Source organism: Xenopus laevis, chromosome 1S (genome assembly GCF_017654675.1).
Source record: "Xenopus laevis strain J_2021 chromosome 1S, Xenopus_laevis_v10.1, whole genome shotgun sequence".
NCBI classification, from domain to species: Eukaryota; Metazoa; Chordata; class Amphibia; order Anura; family Pipidae; genus Xenopus; species Xenopus laevis.
In genome coordinates, this window is record NC_054372.1 from 41,299,583 (window position 1) to 41,314,912 (window position 15,330).

Sequence of the window (15,330 nt, forward strand, 5' to 3'; positions counted from 1 at the left end):
ATTTTACATATTTCTTTCACAAAAGCTTTCTTATGTTTTTTAGAAAATATGAGATGCCATGTTAAAATAGGCCTGATGAATTTAAGGAAACTTTGGTGACGTTAGACGAGGAGAAATTTCACACGTAAATATGCCTTAGAGCAGTGGTCCCCAACAAGTAGCTCGTGAGCAACATGTTGCTCACCAACCCCCTGGTTGTTGCTCCCAGCGGCCTCAAAACAGGTGCTTATTTTTGAATTCCTGGCTTGGAGGCAAGTTTTGGTTGTATAAAAAACAAACAGAGACTTCTGTAGGCTGCCGGTCCACATAGGGGCTACCAAATAGCCAATCAAAGCCCTTATTTGTCACCCCAGAGACTTTTTTGTGCTTGTGTTGCTCCCCAGCTCTTTTTACATCTGAATGTTGCTCACGGGTAAAAAAGGTTGGGGATCCCTGCCTTAGAGTATAGTGAATAGGGATGTAGCGAACTGCCGATTTGGCGTTCGCGAACACCGGCAAAAAATGCGAACGTTCGCGAACAGTTTGCGAACTTCGAAAACCCGCTAAAATCGTTCGATTCGAACGATCGAAGGATTTTAATCGTTCGATCGAACGTTTTTCATTCGATCGAACGATCGAAGCATTCGATCGAATGCTTTTCATTCGATCGAATGCTTACAATCGTTCGAGCGAATGGAAATCGTTCGATTTTTAGCGGTCGAAGGAATTCGAATGGTCGAACGATTTGTATTCGAATCGAACGCGAACTCAAAATGCGAACGTCGCGAGACGTTCGCGAACATTCGGCGGACGCGAACGGTCGAAGTTCGCCGGCGAACAGTTCGCTACATCCCTAATCTCCCATAGGGGCAAATTCACTAAGATCTGAAGTTGCGCCGGCGATAGCTTCGCCACACTCCGCCGCACTTCGCCAGGCATAGTTTTGCCAGCGCTATCAAATTCATTAAAATGCGAAGTTGCGCTCAGGGAGGCGAATGGTAGTGAAGTTGTGCTAGCGTTAATTCGTCAAGCAAAGTGAAGTTACGCTAGCAATGCCTAATTTGCATACGGTGCCTAGTTAAGTACAATGGACGTATGTGTAGCACCAAATACATTACACTACACAAGCTGGGAAAGCTTCATAAAATAAAATAGAGTTGTTATTTTGCCCTATACATGTGCCCACTGTATAGTTTAGGTGCCATATGTTAGTAAATGTAGGGGGGAAGGAGGGTACCCCAAAAAAAATGTACAATCTTTTTCAGCCTATCACCCTTAAAAAAGGAAAAGTTCCCAGCGTTTTTTGGGACTTAGAAAAAATTTCAACTTTTTTTGAAGCAAGCCCTATCTACTCTATTGCACTTCGCTGGTCTCAGTTGGCGAAGGCAAGTCTGGCGCAAGAGTTAACGTTCATGAAAATCCGCAAGTTAGTGAATTAGCGTAGATACGTCCCTGGTGTAAGGGTTCCGAAGTAGCGCTAGAGTAGGTCCACTTCGCTAGCGAATTTACGCCAGTGCCCGTTAGTTAATCGGCGAAGTAACGAAATGACGTCACGCTGACGAATTTGCGCTAGCGTTAGCCACCTCGCGCTTTAGTGAATTTGCCCCATAGACTCCTTTTTTTCCAAATAATCCAAATTTTAAATAATGATTTCTTTTTTCTCTCTGTAATAATACATTGTACTTGATCCAAACTAAGATATAATTAATCCTTGTTGGAAGCAAACCTAGCCTATTTGGTTCATTTAGGGGTTATTTATTAAAGTTTGATTTTTAAAGGGGAAAAAAATCTGTAGAAAAAAAACCCTCAAATTTTTTGAGATTACTTAAACCTGCCAAGTTCATGTAAAAGTCAATGGCAGATGTCATGTTTATATCCTGAACTTCACTGGGTTTCATTCAATAATCCAAAGATTGTGGTTTTGGGTGTCAAATCCAAAAAAGTCAGAGGTTTTGGGCATCAAATATGAAAAAAATCTAAATTTTTGGTGACAAGTGACTTTTGCGGGCGCTAGGACCCAGCGTTGCGCCATTGCCGGGTGCTAGGACGATGCAATGCAGAGCGGCCTTGGGGCGCCAAAGGAAGAAATCAGGGCCTGTATATTACTTGAATTGTAACGCACCTTGTACCTTTTTAGTGCATCCTGATGTTAAATGTGTAAGATATTTGCTTAAGCAGAAAAAAACTATAGATAAATAAAAAAACACATCATTTCAAAATGTAATCTATTGTAGAATTCATTACTGATTAATTTGAGCTGCAATATAAATTTATGAATGAAAGAAAATTATAACATGCATTCTAGCATGTCCTCTAATTAACCCCCTGGAGATACATAAAGTTAAAGACTCATCTAATTGGACAAGAACTATAAATCTAAAAATTTCAATGATTTAATTCTAAAATAATAAACTGTCTAGTCTTTAAGAGTTGATAAATTATGCACCACCGCTCTCTTCCCTAGAGATTTGTCAAGGAACGAGTATAGTCACAAGTGGGGACACGTTTTTAATTTCAAACAAATTAATTTCAGATTCATGACATTAAGAAATGCTTAATTTAGAACATGCTGATAATTTAATTTAAAATGTTCAAAAATATAGATAATTTCTATATTTACTGGGACAGAGAGAAGCACTCCTAACTGAGGCCAAAGAAACCAGCCTAGGTGCTGGTATAAGCAGCAATGTAACCAACCAAAACACAGCACACAGCATAACTTAACAACAGGAAAGGGTGTTTAATTCATTAAAGGGGGATATATACCGGTCATCTACAATATATCCCCCCCCATATCTTGTAAATTATATCTTTTTAAACGGTGAGTTCTGATGTCATCAGTTATAAACGGTGAGTTCTGATGTCATTTCTGTCGCATGACTCACTGAAACTTGTGTATTATAATAAATAAAGTACCCCCAGTTGCAAAATATGAGGATATTAGAAGCTACCTCGGAGTTCCATGACCTGTATAAAAACACTCGGCCTTCGGCCTCGTGTTTTTATATGGTCATGAAACTCCTCGGTAACTTATAATATCCTTATATTTTACAAGAGGGGGTACTTTATTCACTATATATATATGTATATATATATATATATATATATATATATATATATATATATATATATATATATATATATATAAAAATGTTTTAATGGCAAAACGACTAACGTTTCGGCCTCTCCGAGGCCTTTCTCAAAGTGACATAGGCTATACAAAAATGCATTTTATACCTGTGATGGCGTTGGTATTTGTAACATAAGTAACATTTTAGACTGTGTATCACAGAGAGTTACAAAATACATGATTTTAATTTTAACTGTGTGGTTCGCCTAACAAGGGGTTTTAACATAAATGTGTATTTGTTTGATTTGTTTTATTTGTTTAATAATTATATAGAAATGCTTTGTCATTTAACAATTTGACGCATAGTGATGATGATGATGATGACGTTAGCCAATTAAGTTCTTTCTCCCGCCATCACAGGTATAAAATGCATTTTTGTATAGCCTATGTCACTTTGAGAAAGGCCTCGGAGAGGCCGAAACGTTAGTCGTTTTGCCATTAAAACATTTTTATTTCAATTTAAGTCCTGAGAGTGCGGACCTTCTTTGTGCGATGTATACTTCAATAATTTTGGACACTGCACCCAGGCGATGTTGAACCGTTTGACGAGAGTGCCGGCTCCTCCATTGACTCTACTAAGATTTATTTGTGCCTGGCACCCGTGTATTTTTACTATTTATACATTTTTTATTCGAATGCTAATACCATGGTTGGCGCTGCAATATCATTTCTTTGGACTGACGCTTCAACCCCTGGAGGTCTTTTAATGGTCTGGAGTGTGGCTGACTAGGTCGAAGCCGATGGTGATGGCCGACCGACAAGAGGGGACGGAATCAGCCTGCTGCTAAGTTCCCCGCAGCGAGTAAGAGCCGTATTTCGTGAGCGCAATGAGCTGCGCTCGAGTGTTGGCATAGCGCTGTCGATATGGCGCCATGGGCTGGATGGATTACTTTTGAGCGCTGCGATCGGGCGACTCTGTGCATTTGCACCTACACTAGGGGCTCTGGACACTGAGACGTTGGTACTGCATGCAATTTACCTTTCAATTAACTTACATTGATGCTCTCGATGCAGTGTGTGTGCACAATGAGCTATTTGCCCTTTCAGTGCGGGTTCTCCATACATTATATCTCCAGTCCGAACATGCCTTCAAGTCAGATGCAGAGGATGATGGGATCTGATCACGGCCTTTGCCGTACGAGGCACCCACATTATACATCACCTGATAGGCAGAGACCGGTGTATACGGTTCAAGCTGGAAAGATGCGATACATGTACTGCCGGTTTCTCCCGAGTAAGTTAAGCATTCCAACCTTTGTGATGAAGACTGCAAGCCTTCTACCTCTGATGCCCAGATGAACATTTTACTTGTTTACACTGAGTATATTTCTTTCTTACACGGAGTAGACTCTTCTTGGAACATTGACTTTCTATACATCACTTGATTGACTTTGGGTTTTTCTACTAATTTAATTTTAAATTTTTAAATTTTTTTGTTTTTTGCTTTCTCTGATCTGTACTCTAATTATATCTATTATATGTTTTATATTAACATTGGGACATGTCTAGCATAGACATTGATTTGGGGATTGTTAAGGTAGACTTTTAGACAGGCTCGATACTCTTTAATTGTATATTTCACTTACTTTTTTACTTTCTTTACCACCTTATGCAATAATTGGCATTAATTGACACTAACACGGAAACATTTTGATTTGCAAATAATATCCTCTTTTAGCAGTACACTTACCGTATTTTTTCGGGCTTTTTGGGATTCTAACAATGAGGGTTTACAAGCTATTCTCGGCCTAACACTGACGGGTTAACGGCTAAATTAATAGGCATGTCACATTAGATAATATATCGCTTATATCTATACAATGAAAATTAGTCCGCCTAGAAATATCTAATCCACTACACCCGCATCTAAATAAGGATAGATTGTAATTTAGTTATCGCTATTGAGGGGTTCCTGAAACAGACCTTTGATCTTTACTCAAACGTTGGTATTTGTAACATAAGTAACATTTTAGACTGTGTATCACAGAGAGTTACAAAATACATGATTTTAATTTTAACTGTGTGGTTCGCCTAACAAGGGGTTTTAACATAAATGTGTATTTGTTTGATTTGTTTTATTTGTTTAATAATTATATAGAAATGCTTTGTCATTTAACAATTTGACGCATAGTGATGATGATGATGATGACGTTAGCCAATTAAGTTCTTTCTCCCGCCATCACAGGTATAAAATGCATTTTTGTATAGCCTATGTCACTTTGAGAAAGGCCTCGGAGAGGCCGAAACGTTAGTCGTTTTGCCATTAAAACATTTTTATTTCAATTTAAGTCCTGAGAGTGCGGACCTTCTTTGTGCGATGTATACTTCAATAATTTTGGACACTGCACCCAGGCGATGTTGAACCGTTTGACGAGAGTGCCGGCTCCTCCATTGACTCTATATATATATATATATATATATATATATATATATATATATTAGAAGTGGTAGAGATCGCACTCACAGGTCTTAATATAGAAAAAGAAAATTTATTGTGGACAAGTGCTAGCACTTGTCCACAATAAATTTTCTTTTTCTATATTAAGACCTGTGAGTGCGATCTCTACCACTTCTAATTGATGTTACCGACCTTGGACTGCACCCAGGCACGCATGACCTCCATTTCGTGAGTGCCGGTTTTTTGCTTTATATATATATATATTTATTTATGTTGTGTTTTTTAATAATTATTTATATATATATATCTCTATATATATATCTCTATATATATATATATATATATATATATATATATATATATATATATATATATATTTGTTGTGTTTTTTAATAATTGTAATGCATTTTGCATTCAACATTTTTCAATCTGGAATTTAATTGGAACTGTGTGTGAAGATTTATAACCTGAAATAAAAGTGGTAATTGTCATAAATAGTTATTTATATGTAAAGCCTATCCTGGCTCAACCATTACATTGGAAATAAATACACATGATGAATACTGTAACGCTACTTGCAATTTAAATGCAGTAATAACCTCTTCTGAACCATTGTTAGAAACAAACACTCATTATTTCTTTCTCAATATCTATAAAAATAGAGGAACCAAAGGAAAGTTTCTTGATAACCCTCATGAATCAATGTAATTTAATTTGTTAAATGTCAGTGTTAGCCCCAAATGTTTGATTTTTTCAAAGTTATATGTTCATGAGTTCTAGTCAAAATGGAATTTTCACCTATAGTAAACTGATACTTATTTCTACAGTACTTCATTTGGCTACAGAAAAAAAATCCTTACACATAGGACATTATGGGCTGGACTGTTCATGGTGAACTTTTGCAAGGAATGCAATCTTATTTACATGAACAGAAGAATCACAGACACATTTGTGCCTATACATTCCATTTATATAACATACTAGAAAATGTATCAAAGTGTTAGATAATGCATTAAAATTACTATTGCCAGGAATCTGGATACAAAATCAAGGTTGCAAATAACACACAAATAAGGTTATTTACATACTGAGATTATCAGTATTTTTTCCATGTAGTGTGTTTGCCATGTTTTCCATATTTGGTTTAACTGCAAGAAAATGTGTTATTTCTATAGTTATACCTATAACTGTTTTTTAAAACCAATAATGTATTCTTATTTTATTCTTAGGTAATAAAACAGGATGGACTTGCCAAAGTACTGCATGAATGTTCACTGCTTGACCTAATTAAAAACGATGATTACAATGGTGATAAACATCTTGCTCTAGATGATTTCTACAGAGCATTTCGTAAGTATGAAAACAGAATCACACCTGCTGCAATTTTATATGTGATATGATGATTGTTCATTAAATATATTGCTGCAAAATATTGTGCTCTAAATTATGAATGAATGTCTTTAAAATTATAAACTAATAAGCATTAATTCTTCTGAGCAAAATCTTTAACTTTCATCTTAAATCTCTATCATAACATTTTTCTTTATTTATTTCCATAAAATAGAGTGAATTATTTAATATCTTCTGTGTACCATAAAGTTATTCAATTAGTAAATGCATAAATGTATCAAATAGATGTGATACTTTTTTATAAAGGTCAGATTTTTGTGGTTTTAGAGGTTTCAAAAACTACAAATAAAACCACAAACTCTATAAGCACGATTGTCATTGAATCTATTAAAAGTTCTGATTATAAAACGATCCAAATATATATATATATATATATATATATATATATATATATATATACATATATATATGTATAAATAATTCTAAAACCTCTAAAAATGTGACATTTTGTGACAATTTGCAAAGAAAACAAATCAGAAAACCTTTTAAAATTCTGTTGTAAAAAATGTTGGTTTAAGAATGGGCCAATAGGATTAGCACACCACCCATTTCCTTCTAGAGCACCTTTCATGGTTTATTCACTTAATAAATCCTGAATTTTAGAGCTTTTTAGAAATATAGGTAAATCATATATTTTTTGTGAAAAAAAAAATTGCAATTAGATTCACGAGGGTTTTTTTCTACTTTGAATAAACTCACAATTTTAAAAACTGAAATGTTTGCCTATTTATTAAAAAATAGTTATTAAAACATCAGAATATAAAAAAACTAGATTGAATAAAATAGAGACAAGCTAAAAAAAATTAAAAAAAAAAACTCTAGGACAAACTAAGATGCTCCCATTGACTTCTACATGAACTCACAAGCTTTTAGAGCAGAAATGTTACATTCGAGTTTTTCATGCTAATGGGCTTCTTTACCAAAAATCTAATTTGTGAGGTTTTTTTCTACTTTGGATTAATTCGCAGTTTATTTATGAAAAAACCCAAATGTATATAACTCGATCTAAGACAATTGAAAAACTTGAATTTTTCAAGTTTACAGGCCTAAAAACTGAAACACCTCAAATTTTCTGAGCTTATAGGCTTCAAAAATTCAAATTTATGAGTTTACAAATTTGAAGACTCAAATTAAAGCTCAAAAACTCAAATTTAAAAAATGGCTTGCATTCTGCCTAGAACAAATCCCATAGACTTCTATATAAACTTGCAAGCTTTTAGATGTTGATTTTTTTACATTCAAGTTTTTGAGTTTTAGTTGCTTAATAAATACCAGACATGGAGTTTTTAAAAATGTAATTCGATATGTGAGTTGTTGTGGAAAAGACTGAATTGTGACAAAATTCTAACTCAAACCAATTACCCCATTAATAACTACCACACATTCGAGTTTTTGAAAATTTAATTCAAATTTGTGAGTTTTTGTGCAAGTAAAATTCAAATTGTGGTAAAAATTCAAATTTGAACCTTGATAAATCACCACAAAAATTTCATGAAAGCATTTGATGACTCTCACTGACTATAACAAAATATTGCTGTCACTCTTTCTGTATATAGATAATAATAAGTATGTCAGCTGTGCTCAAACATATGATATAATACAGACAAACAAAAAAGTAATAGAAAAATATTGCAAAATATAAGGATAAGCACTGTTAAATTTGCCCTCTGTTTGTATCTATAATACATTTTCAGTACCATATGTTTCAAAACATTCCGCTTGTTAGGTGTCAGGCCACCAGGGATGAAGGATGAATTAATAACGACAGTTGCATTTCAAAAAGATGTGAATTAGCAGCCTCCTTGTGACCCTTTCGTATAGTGTTTTGGCCCAGTTAATGTATATTAAGATTGGCAACAAACTGATAAACAAACACAAGCTTTTCAATAAAAGAGAAAGTCATATTTTCATCCCTGACCTTCTATTGATCCATCCCTCATCCACTAACTTTGATGGGGAGGAATGTTTCTGGAAACATGTTACTGGTGCTATGATAAAAACATGAAGTCAGTAAATAATGAGTGAGCAAATCTGATATTTAATGCTAGGAGCAACCTTTAAGTTGCTGATAAACTATATTGTCTTGCTTGTTTAGACAACTAAAAGAAGTTTAGAAAGGCTTTTATATTTCCAGGAAAAAAGAAACTGTGCCAAAGAAATAAAAAGTGATTTGGCCATGATAACCCGATGACTTTACATGAAATGTTTGGGGAGTACTGTACCACTGAGTAGGTTATAGACACATACAATAGAATAAAGCAATAAGGTTGTGAAGCAGTGAAATAAAAAATGGGAATATTGAATTTTTCTCTAATGGTTTATAGGAACAAGTAGTTATAATGCAATACAAACACAGAGGGGCCGATTCATCAAGCTCGAGTGAAGGATTCGAAGTAAAAAAACTTCGAATTTCGAAGTGTTATTTGGGCTACTTCGACCATCGAATGGGCTACTTCGACCTTCGACTACGACTACGAATCAAAGGATTCGAACTAAAAATCGTTCGACTATTCGACCATTCGATAGTCGAAGTACTGCCTCTTTAAAAAAAACTTCGACCCCCTACTTCGGCAGCTAAAAGCTACCGAAGTCAATGTTAGCCTATGGGGAAGGTCCCCATAGGCTTGCCTACGTTTTTTTGATCGAAGGATATTCCTTCGATCGTTGGATTAAAATCCTTCGAATCGTTCGATTCGAAGGATTTAATCGTTCGGTCGAAGGAATAATCCTTTGATCGTTCGATCACAGCTTTTGCGCTAAATCCTTCGACTTCGATATTCGAAGTCGAAGGATTTTAGTTCCTAGTCGAATATCGAGGGTTAATTAACCCTCGATATTCGACCCTTGATGAATCGGCCCCAGAGTGTGAGTAATAATTAATGGAGCAGGGATATAAAACATGTTCATGGTAAGGCATAATGTTGATAGCAAATGTTAATAAAAATTGGACAGAGATTAACTGAGAGATTACATTTAAAACGAATTGATTGGGAAAAGAAGCATGACTCATAATAAGGAGACTATGGGAATATGCAACATTAATAACCATAAAATACAGCAAGTGGACTAGGTAGGCTTCAAAAGTAATGACTGAAGCAAAGCCCAGGAACAAAAGCTGGAATTGATACACTAAGTCAAACATGCAGTAGCACAGAGAGGCTGATTATGGTTTGACCTAAATTATGCAGGGTAAGTAAGGTTTACGCTATTATTGAATGTTATTATATCATTGTTTTACTTTTCTGTTTTCTTTTTTTCATCTGATTTTTAGATATCAGACTTATGTTATGGGTATTTTCCCAGCTTGCTTCCTGGTTGTTGATTGAATGTCTTGCCTTAATTATTACATTAAAAAAACATTTAAACTGCATCATGAATAACTGGCCAATGACCCTTCTTTGTTCTTAGTCAATGTGATGCCTGAGTGTTACCCTGTGCTACTTACCTTGTTGGCATCGCTTTCAATAAATCAGCACACATGGGTGCAATGTCAAGTCTTTGCACCTCATGATGAAGTGTTGGTACATGACGTCATCATGCATTGTTTAGCAAAATTAAAAATATAAGGATGCCAAGGGCTATTCTGATCCCTGCCTGCCCTGACCTTCACCTGAAGTTTGACTAAGGGACTTTTCATTCTTTTGGAGAGGGCCTGATTCCCTGAATTCTCATTGGTCCTGACTGCAACCTCTTGTAAAGCCATGCAGTCTTGATATTAAGGGACATTAAAAAATGTTTTATTTATTTTTGAAGATTAAAATATTTATTTCCTTTACTATTATAAAAAAATGTCATACAATTTTCTCATGGGCTAAGCATGCTAGCAAACTTAATGAATTGTAGGTATAGGCATATTAATATCTTGAATCTGTGCAAAGTAGAAAAGGTGAGAGAACAATTCTTCTTAAGAGCATAGCTTGTAGTCTGATACAAAAAGTCTATATAGCACATTTCTGCATGCTAATTTATTACATTATGTACAATGCAGCATTTATTGTTGTTAACTGAACTAGAATATTGTCAAAATAATTGCAGTACAAATATTGTAAAAGTTATTTATAGCTACAATGCTAGATTATTCCAGTTTGTAAATAAAAATATAGGCAGTTAAACATACGTATTTGGCAGATATAGTCAATTAACTGTAAAATGATGCTTAGCAAACATGAAAAACTGAGCTTGACTTATTTTTTTTGTAAATAAAAATACTCACATGTTCCTGGGAAGAAAAGGAGTATTGATGGAATGTAACAGTAAACAGAAATGAATGCAAAATGTTAAACTAAGAAGATAGCATTTAACAATGTTAAATAATACCTTGTGCAATAACGGTGGGCAAAACACAAAACTGAGTGTGAGGACCACCATACACAATTAATTTCAAGCAAATGATATCCATATGGCTAGGCATCACAATATTCAGGCTTGTTTGACAGTTGTTATGAAGCCTTCCTAAATATACATACACATACTGTACATATTGTGATGCAAATACTGCAGTTTACTTTGCTTGAGATAACCCTAGCAAGATGACAGATTTTCGCAGCTTAATAAGTATCCAATTCTGCTGTCATGGTAATACGTACTGAGCTCTTTAAACCTTTGTGTTAGAAGCAATATGATTCAGATACTTAAAGAAAGGATTATGGAGTCGTCATCTTTGTAATATTTGTAAGGTTGTCATTTTCATTAAAATAACTAGAAACACTAAAACACATCTCCCTAATCTGTTATAGAGGGAGGATTATAACAGCTTCTTTTCATACATTTTACCAGCTTTACTAATGAATTTATTTGTGGTTTAGAATTTTTTGTGGAGATACAGCACTGATCTACTTTCCTAAAATGTATTAAGATGGGTAATGCTTATGTATTAAGTGAAATTTTTACAACTTCTAAACAATACTTTTTAAAGCACCAAACCAGTTTCAGCTGCACAACCCCCTTAATAATTATGGTACAATGGTGCCTGGTTTTGGCTGGGGGGCTTTCCCCATTTATTATGCCAGTAAAACCACAACAATATTATTATTCTTTAATCTCTCTGCAATTTTTTTCTTCTTTTAGGCTAGAGTAGGTAACCTGTGTCAATTCAGATGATGGTGGGTGTTCTGGTTCAACAAGTGTTGCTCATGCCTGCACTAAAAATGTGCTTTGTCTCTTATAATACACTTGTCATGGTAATATAACCTCAGTACCTGTTGTTTTCCAGCATTTAAAACCACATATCTGATACCACATATCAGAATCCACATGTCAGAGAAATCTGCCTTTTCAGAAGGAAATATATCTACTGTGAGAGTGCCTGCTATGCAATTAATGCATGCACTTCATGTCTCTCTAGAACAGTTGTGTCCTTCACTTGGTGGACCAGTCTTTGTTCAGGGCCTCCAACCATTCAGCCATATTTATAGCACAAATGGGGGAATGTTATATTGTTCTCTAACGCAAAAGTCGTTTGCGATTTGTTCGCAATTTGTTAGCAATGCGAATAAATGTTCGCAAAGTGAAAAATGTTGGCTTTGCGACACTTTGCCCACTTTGAGATTGTGTGTAGTGTATGTAATAAAACTTCTTAATGAAAAAGTTGTTACATTTGCGCCAAAAGTTACATTTCCCCAAACTCTAATTCACGTTCTACCTGGAATTTCAGATGTATCTAGGATAGCAAATAGGCATTATTCCCAAATCTCTCACTATTGTCCTTCAGGCTGAGCCTCTACTGTCACTGCTCTGGGCTCACTGGGGTTGTTGGCAGCAGTGTCGGACTGGCCCACCGGGATACCAGGAAAACTCCCGGTGGGCCCAGGTGTCAGTGGGCCCTTGTGCTCCTAAACACTTGACCTATTTGATGGACAAATAGAACAAAGAGGCTAAATAGATGGAATAATAGGTTATAGTATGTATAACTAAAGAGACTAGGAGAATGGAGAGGAAGAATAATAGTACTGAGAGTGGGCCCTTGGGTCTAAATTTTCTTGGTGGGCCCCTGGTGTAAGGTTTTTCGGTGGGCCCCTGGTGTCCCAGTCCGACACTGGTTGGCAGCCCCACAGTTTTGGAACCACTGCTCTAGATATTAATTGTTACCCTGTAATGGGATCTTGGCCCTATGTGTAATTACTAAACATTACAGGTTAGTAGGGATTATTGGGGAGAAATATGATATTTTGAAATATGATAAATGTGATATTTTGGATCTGTTTTATTGCATCCCTGTTGTTATGCCTGCTGTTATCTTTACTGCAATCTCTTTCTTTTATGGTTCTTCCTTACTTTGTTTTATTTAATTATTTATTGACTGAATGTGATGCATAACAGCTCTATCCATAGAATGGTGATTTGCCTTGCAGTAGCAGATTTATTCTTAAACTAACCACAAAAACCTCCGTTAGGGAAGAACATAAGTATCAGTTTGCTAAATATAGTATTAAACTATATATTATAAACATGGAAATAAAGATAACAGTAGTCATTTGAAAACATTCCCATCAATCTATCTTGTAAATTGTACTCTGTTCTTTTCTTAAACTTTTATTCTCTTATGTTCACAGATTTTATAAGGATATTGGGTTTAATAAAAAGGAGGTCAGGATGAAACTGTAAATATAAAGAGTTCTCTTGCAATAATAACAGCTGCTGTGTGTGCAGGTTAATGTGCACATTTGTGGAAATGACATTAATTGGGGAAATGTAATATAGGTCACAATGTAAAAGAAATGTTTGCAAACACTCACGCGACATTAAGATAGTGGTTGCAAATTTTATTGTTTTTGATGCAGCATGTAATAAAACTACTGAATAGTGATGGGCGAATTTATTCGCCAGGCGCGAATTCGCTGCGAATTTGCGTGATTCGCAAAACAGCAGCAAAAATTCGCTTGTGAAAGTTCGCCGGTGTCAAAAACAAGACAAATTATTTGCCATTTTGCGAATTTCGCAAATTTTTCAGCGAAACGGCGCAAATTCACCCATCACTACTACTGAATTAAAAAATTGTTACATTTATTCCAAAAGTTGAAACCACTTTTAAGCAATTAAGATTTGCAATGCAATAAAAGCCTAATGAAGAATTAAATTGCGAAATGCAATTTTTTCCGACATATTTGTTCTCTTTCCTAATTTATATACATTTCCCCCATGACTTACATTTGCTATGGGCTATGGCACACAGGGTGTATTCTCCATTGGCGTATTTCTGTATTTGGAGAAGTGTCAGATGTAGATATTGGTGTTTTAGATACAAGCTATAAACACTTAGGGGGTTATTTACTAAACTCTGAATGCAAAAATCCCTAAGAATTTTTTATGAAATCAGACTTTTAAAAAATCACACATTTTTCAGAATTTATTAAACCCGAGGATGGAAAAGTCCGAATTTGAAAATCTGGCATTTCAGATCTGTCGGGTTGCATATAAGTCAATAGGAGAAGTCCCAATAATTTTTTGATGTGCGCTGGGTTTCGTGCAATACCCCAAAGTTTTTGGGGGAAAAAAGCATAAGTTTTTGGGTGAAAAATCCAAAAAAACATGAATGTCGGGTTTTTCCCCGCAAAGCAAATTTTTGGGAAAATGTAATAATAAATAAGCGTAAAAAACCCGAGTGGATTTGATTGGAGTTTGTAGCAGAAAATGTTGAGATATAATTGGACTTTGATAAATGACCCCCTTATATTAGTTGCTATCAGAACAGGACACCATTATTATTGCATTTGTAGGAATATCTTAGAACTCTTTCCAAGGTCTAAGAATCATTTTAAAGAATAAGGAATACATCTGTTGTCTTCTGTTACTAGTATTGTTTGTTACCCTCTGTTACTAGTATCACTAGTACTATGTTCACTGTGACTTGTATGGTTTTTGTTAGGGAAAGTTGTTGTATGATGTTAGCCAGTTAAAATGTTACAGGGCATATAAAAAAAGTTGTATTAAGGTGATACCTTCATTGGCTAAGATACTTATAGCAAGCTTTCAGAAGATTTTAGTTCCTTTTTCAAGATGATGTGATCTGCCTTATGGATAAAGAAAGGCTAAATGGCAACATGTTGTATTGGAATATATCCCCCAGAGTTGTCACATGCTTTCACAATGCATGGGCTATTAATTAAAATTCTGTATTCATGTATACTTCAAATAAAGCTGTCTGGTTAATACCCTGAGTGGACCTCAATCGTTCTAATGAAGCCCAGGGGGAACCTCAAGGCCAAGCTTGATTTGAGTAAGTTATTGAGTAAGTAGTAGAGCTGAATGTCCTGTTGGTGCGGTTTATATTTATATATATATATATATATATATATATATATATATATATATATATATATATATATATATATATATATATATATATATATATATATATATATATATATACACCAGAGATTACCTTCTGCAGTTTCAAGTGTGTGAATAACTAATT

The 15,330-nt window shown here is 34.9% G+C and overlaps 1 protein-coding gene across 2 annotated transcripts in view; it reads left to right on the forward strand.

Annotated features, from left to right (window-relative positions):
* Positions 1 to 15,330, forward strand: part of fstl5.S (follistatin like 5 S homeolog) — a 251,175-nt gene that overhangs the window by 150,531 nt on the left and 85,314 nt on the right. For both annotated transcript variants that reach the window (XM_041579533.1, XM_041579534.1), the window contains exon 6: positions 6,737 to 6,857. In XM_041579533.1, coding sequence (XP_041435467.1) covers positions 6,737 to 6,857 — 121 coding nt within the window. The remainder of the gene's footprint in view (positions 1 to 6,736; positions 6,858 to 15,330) is intronic.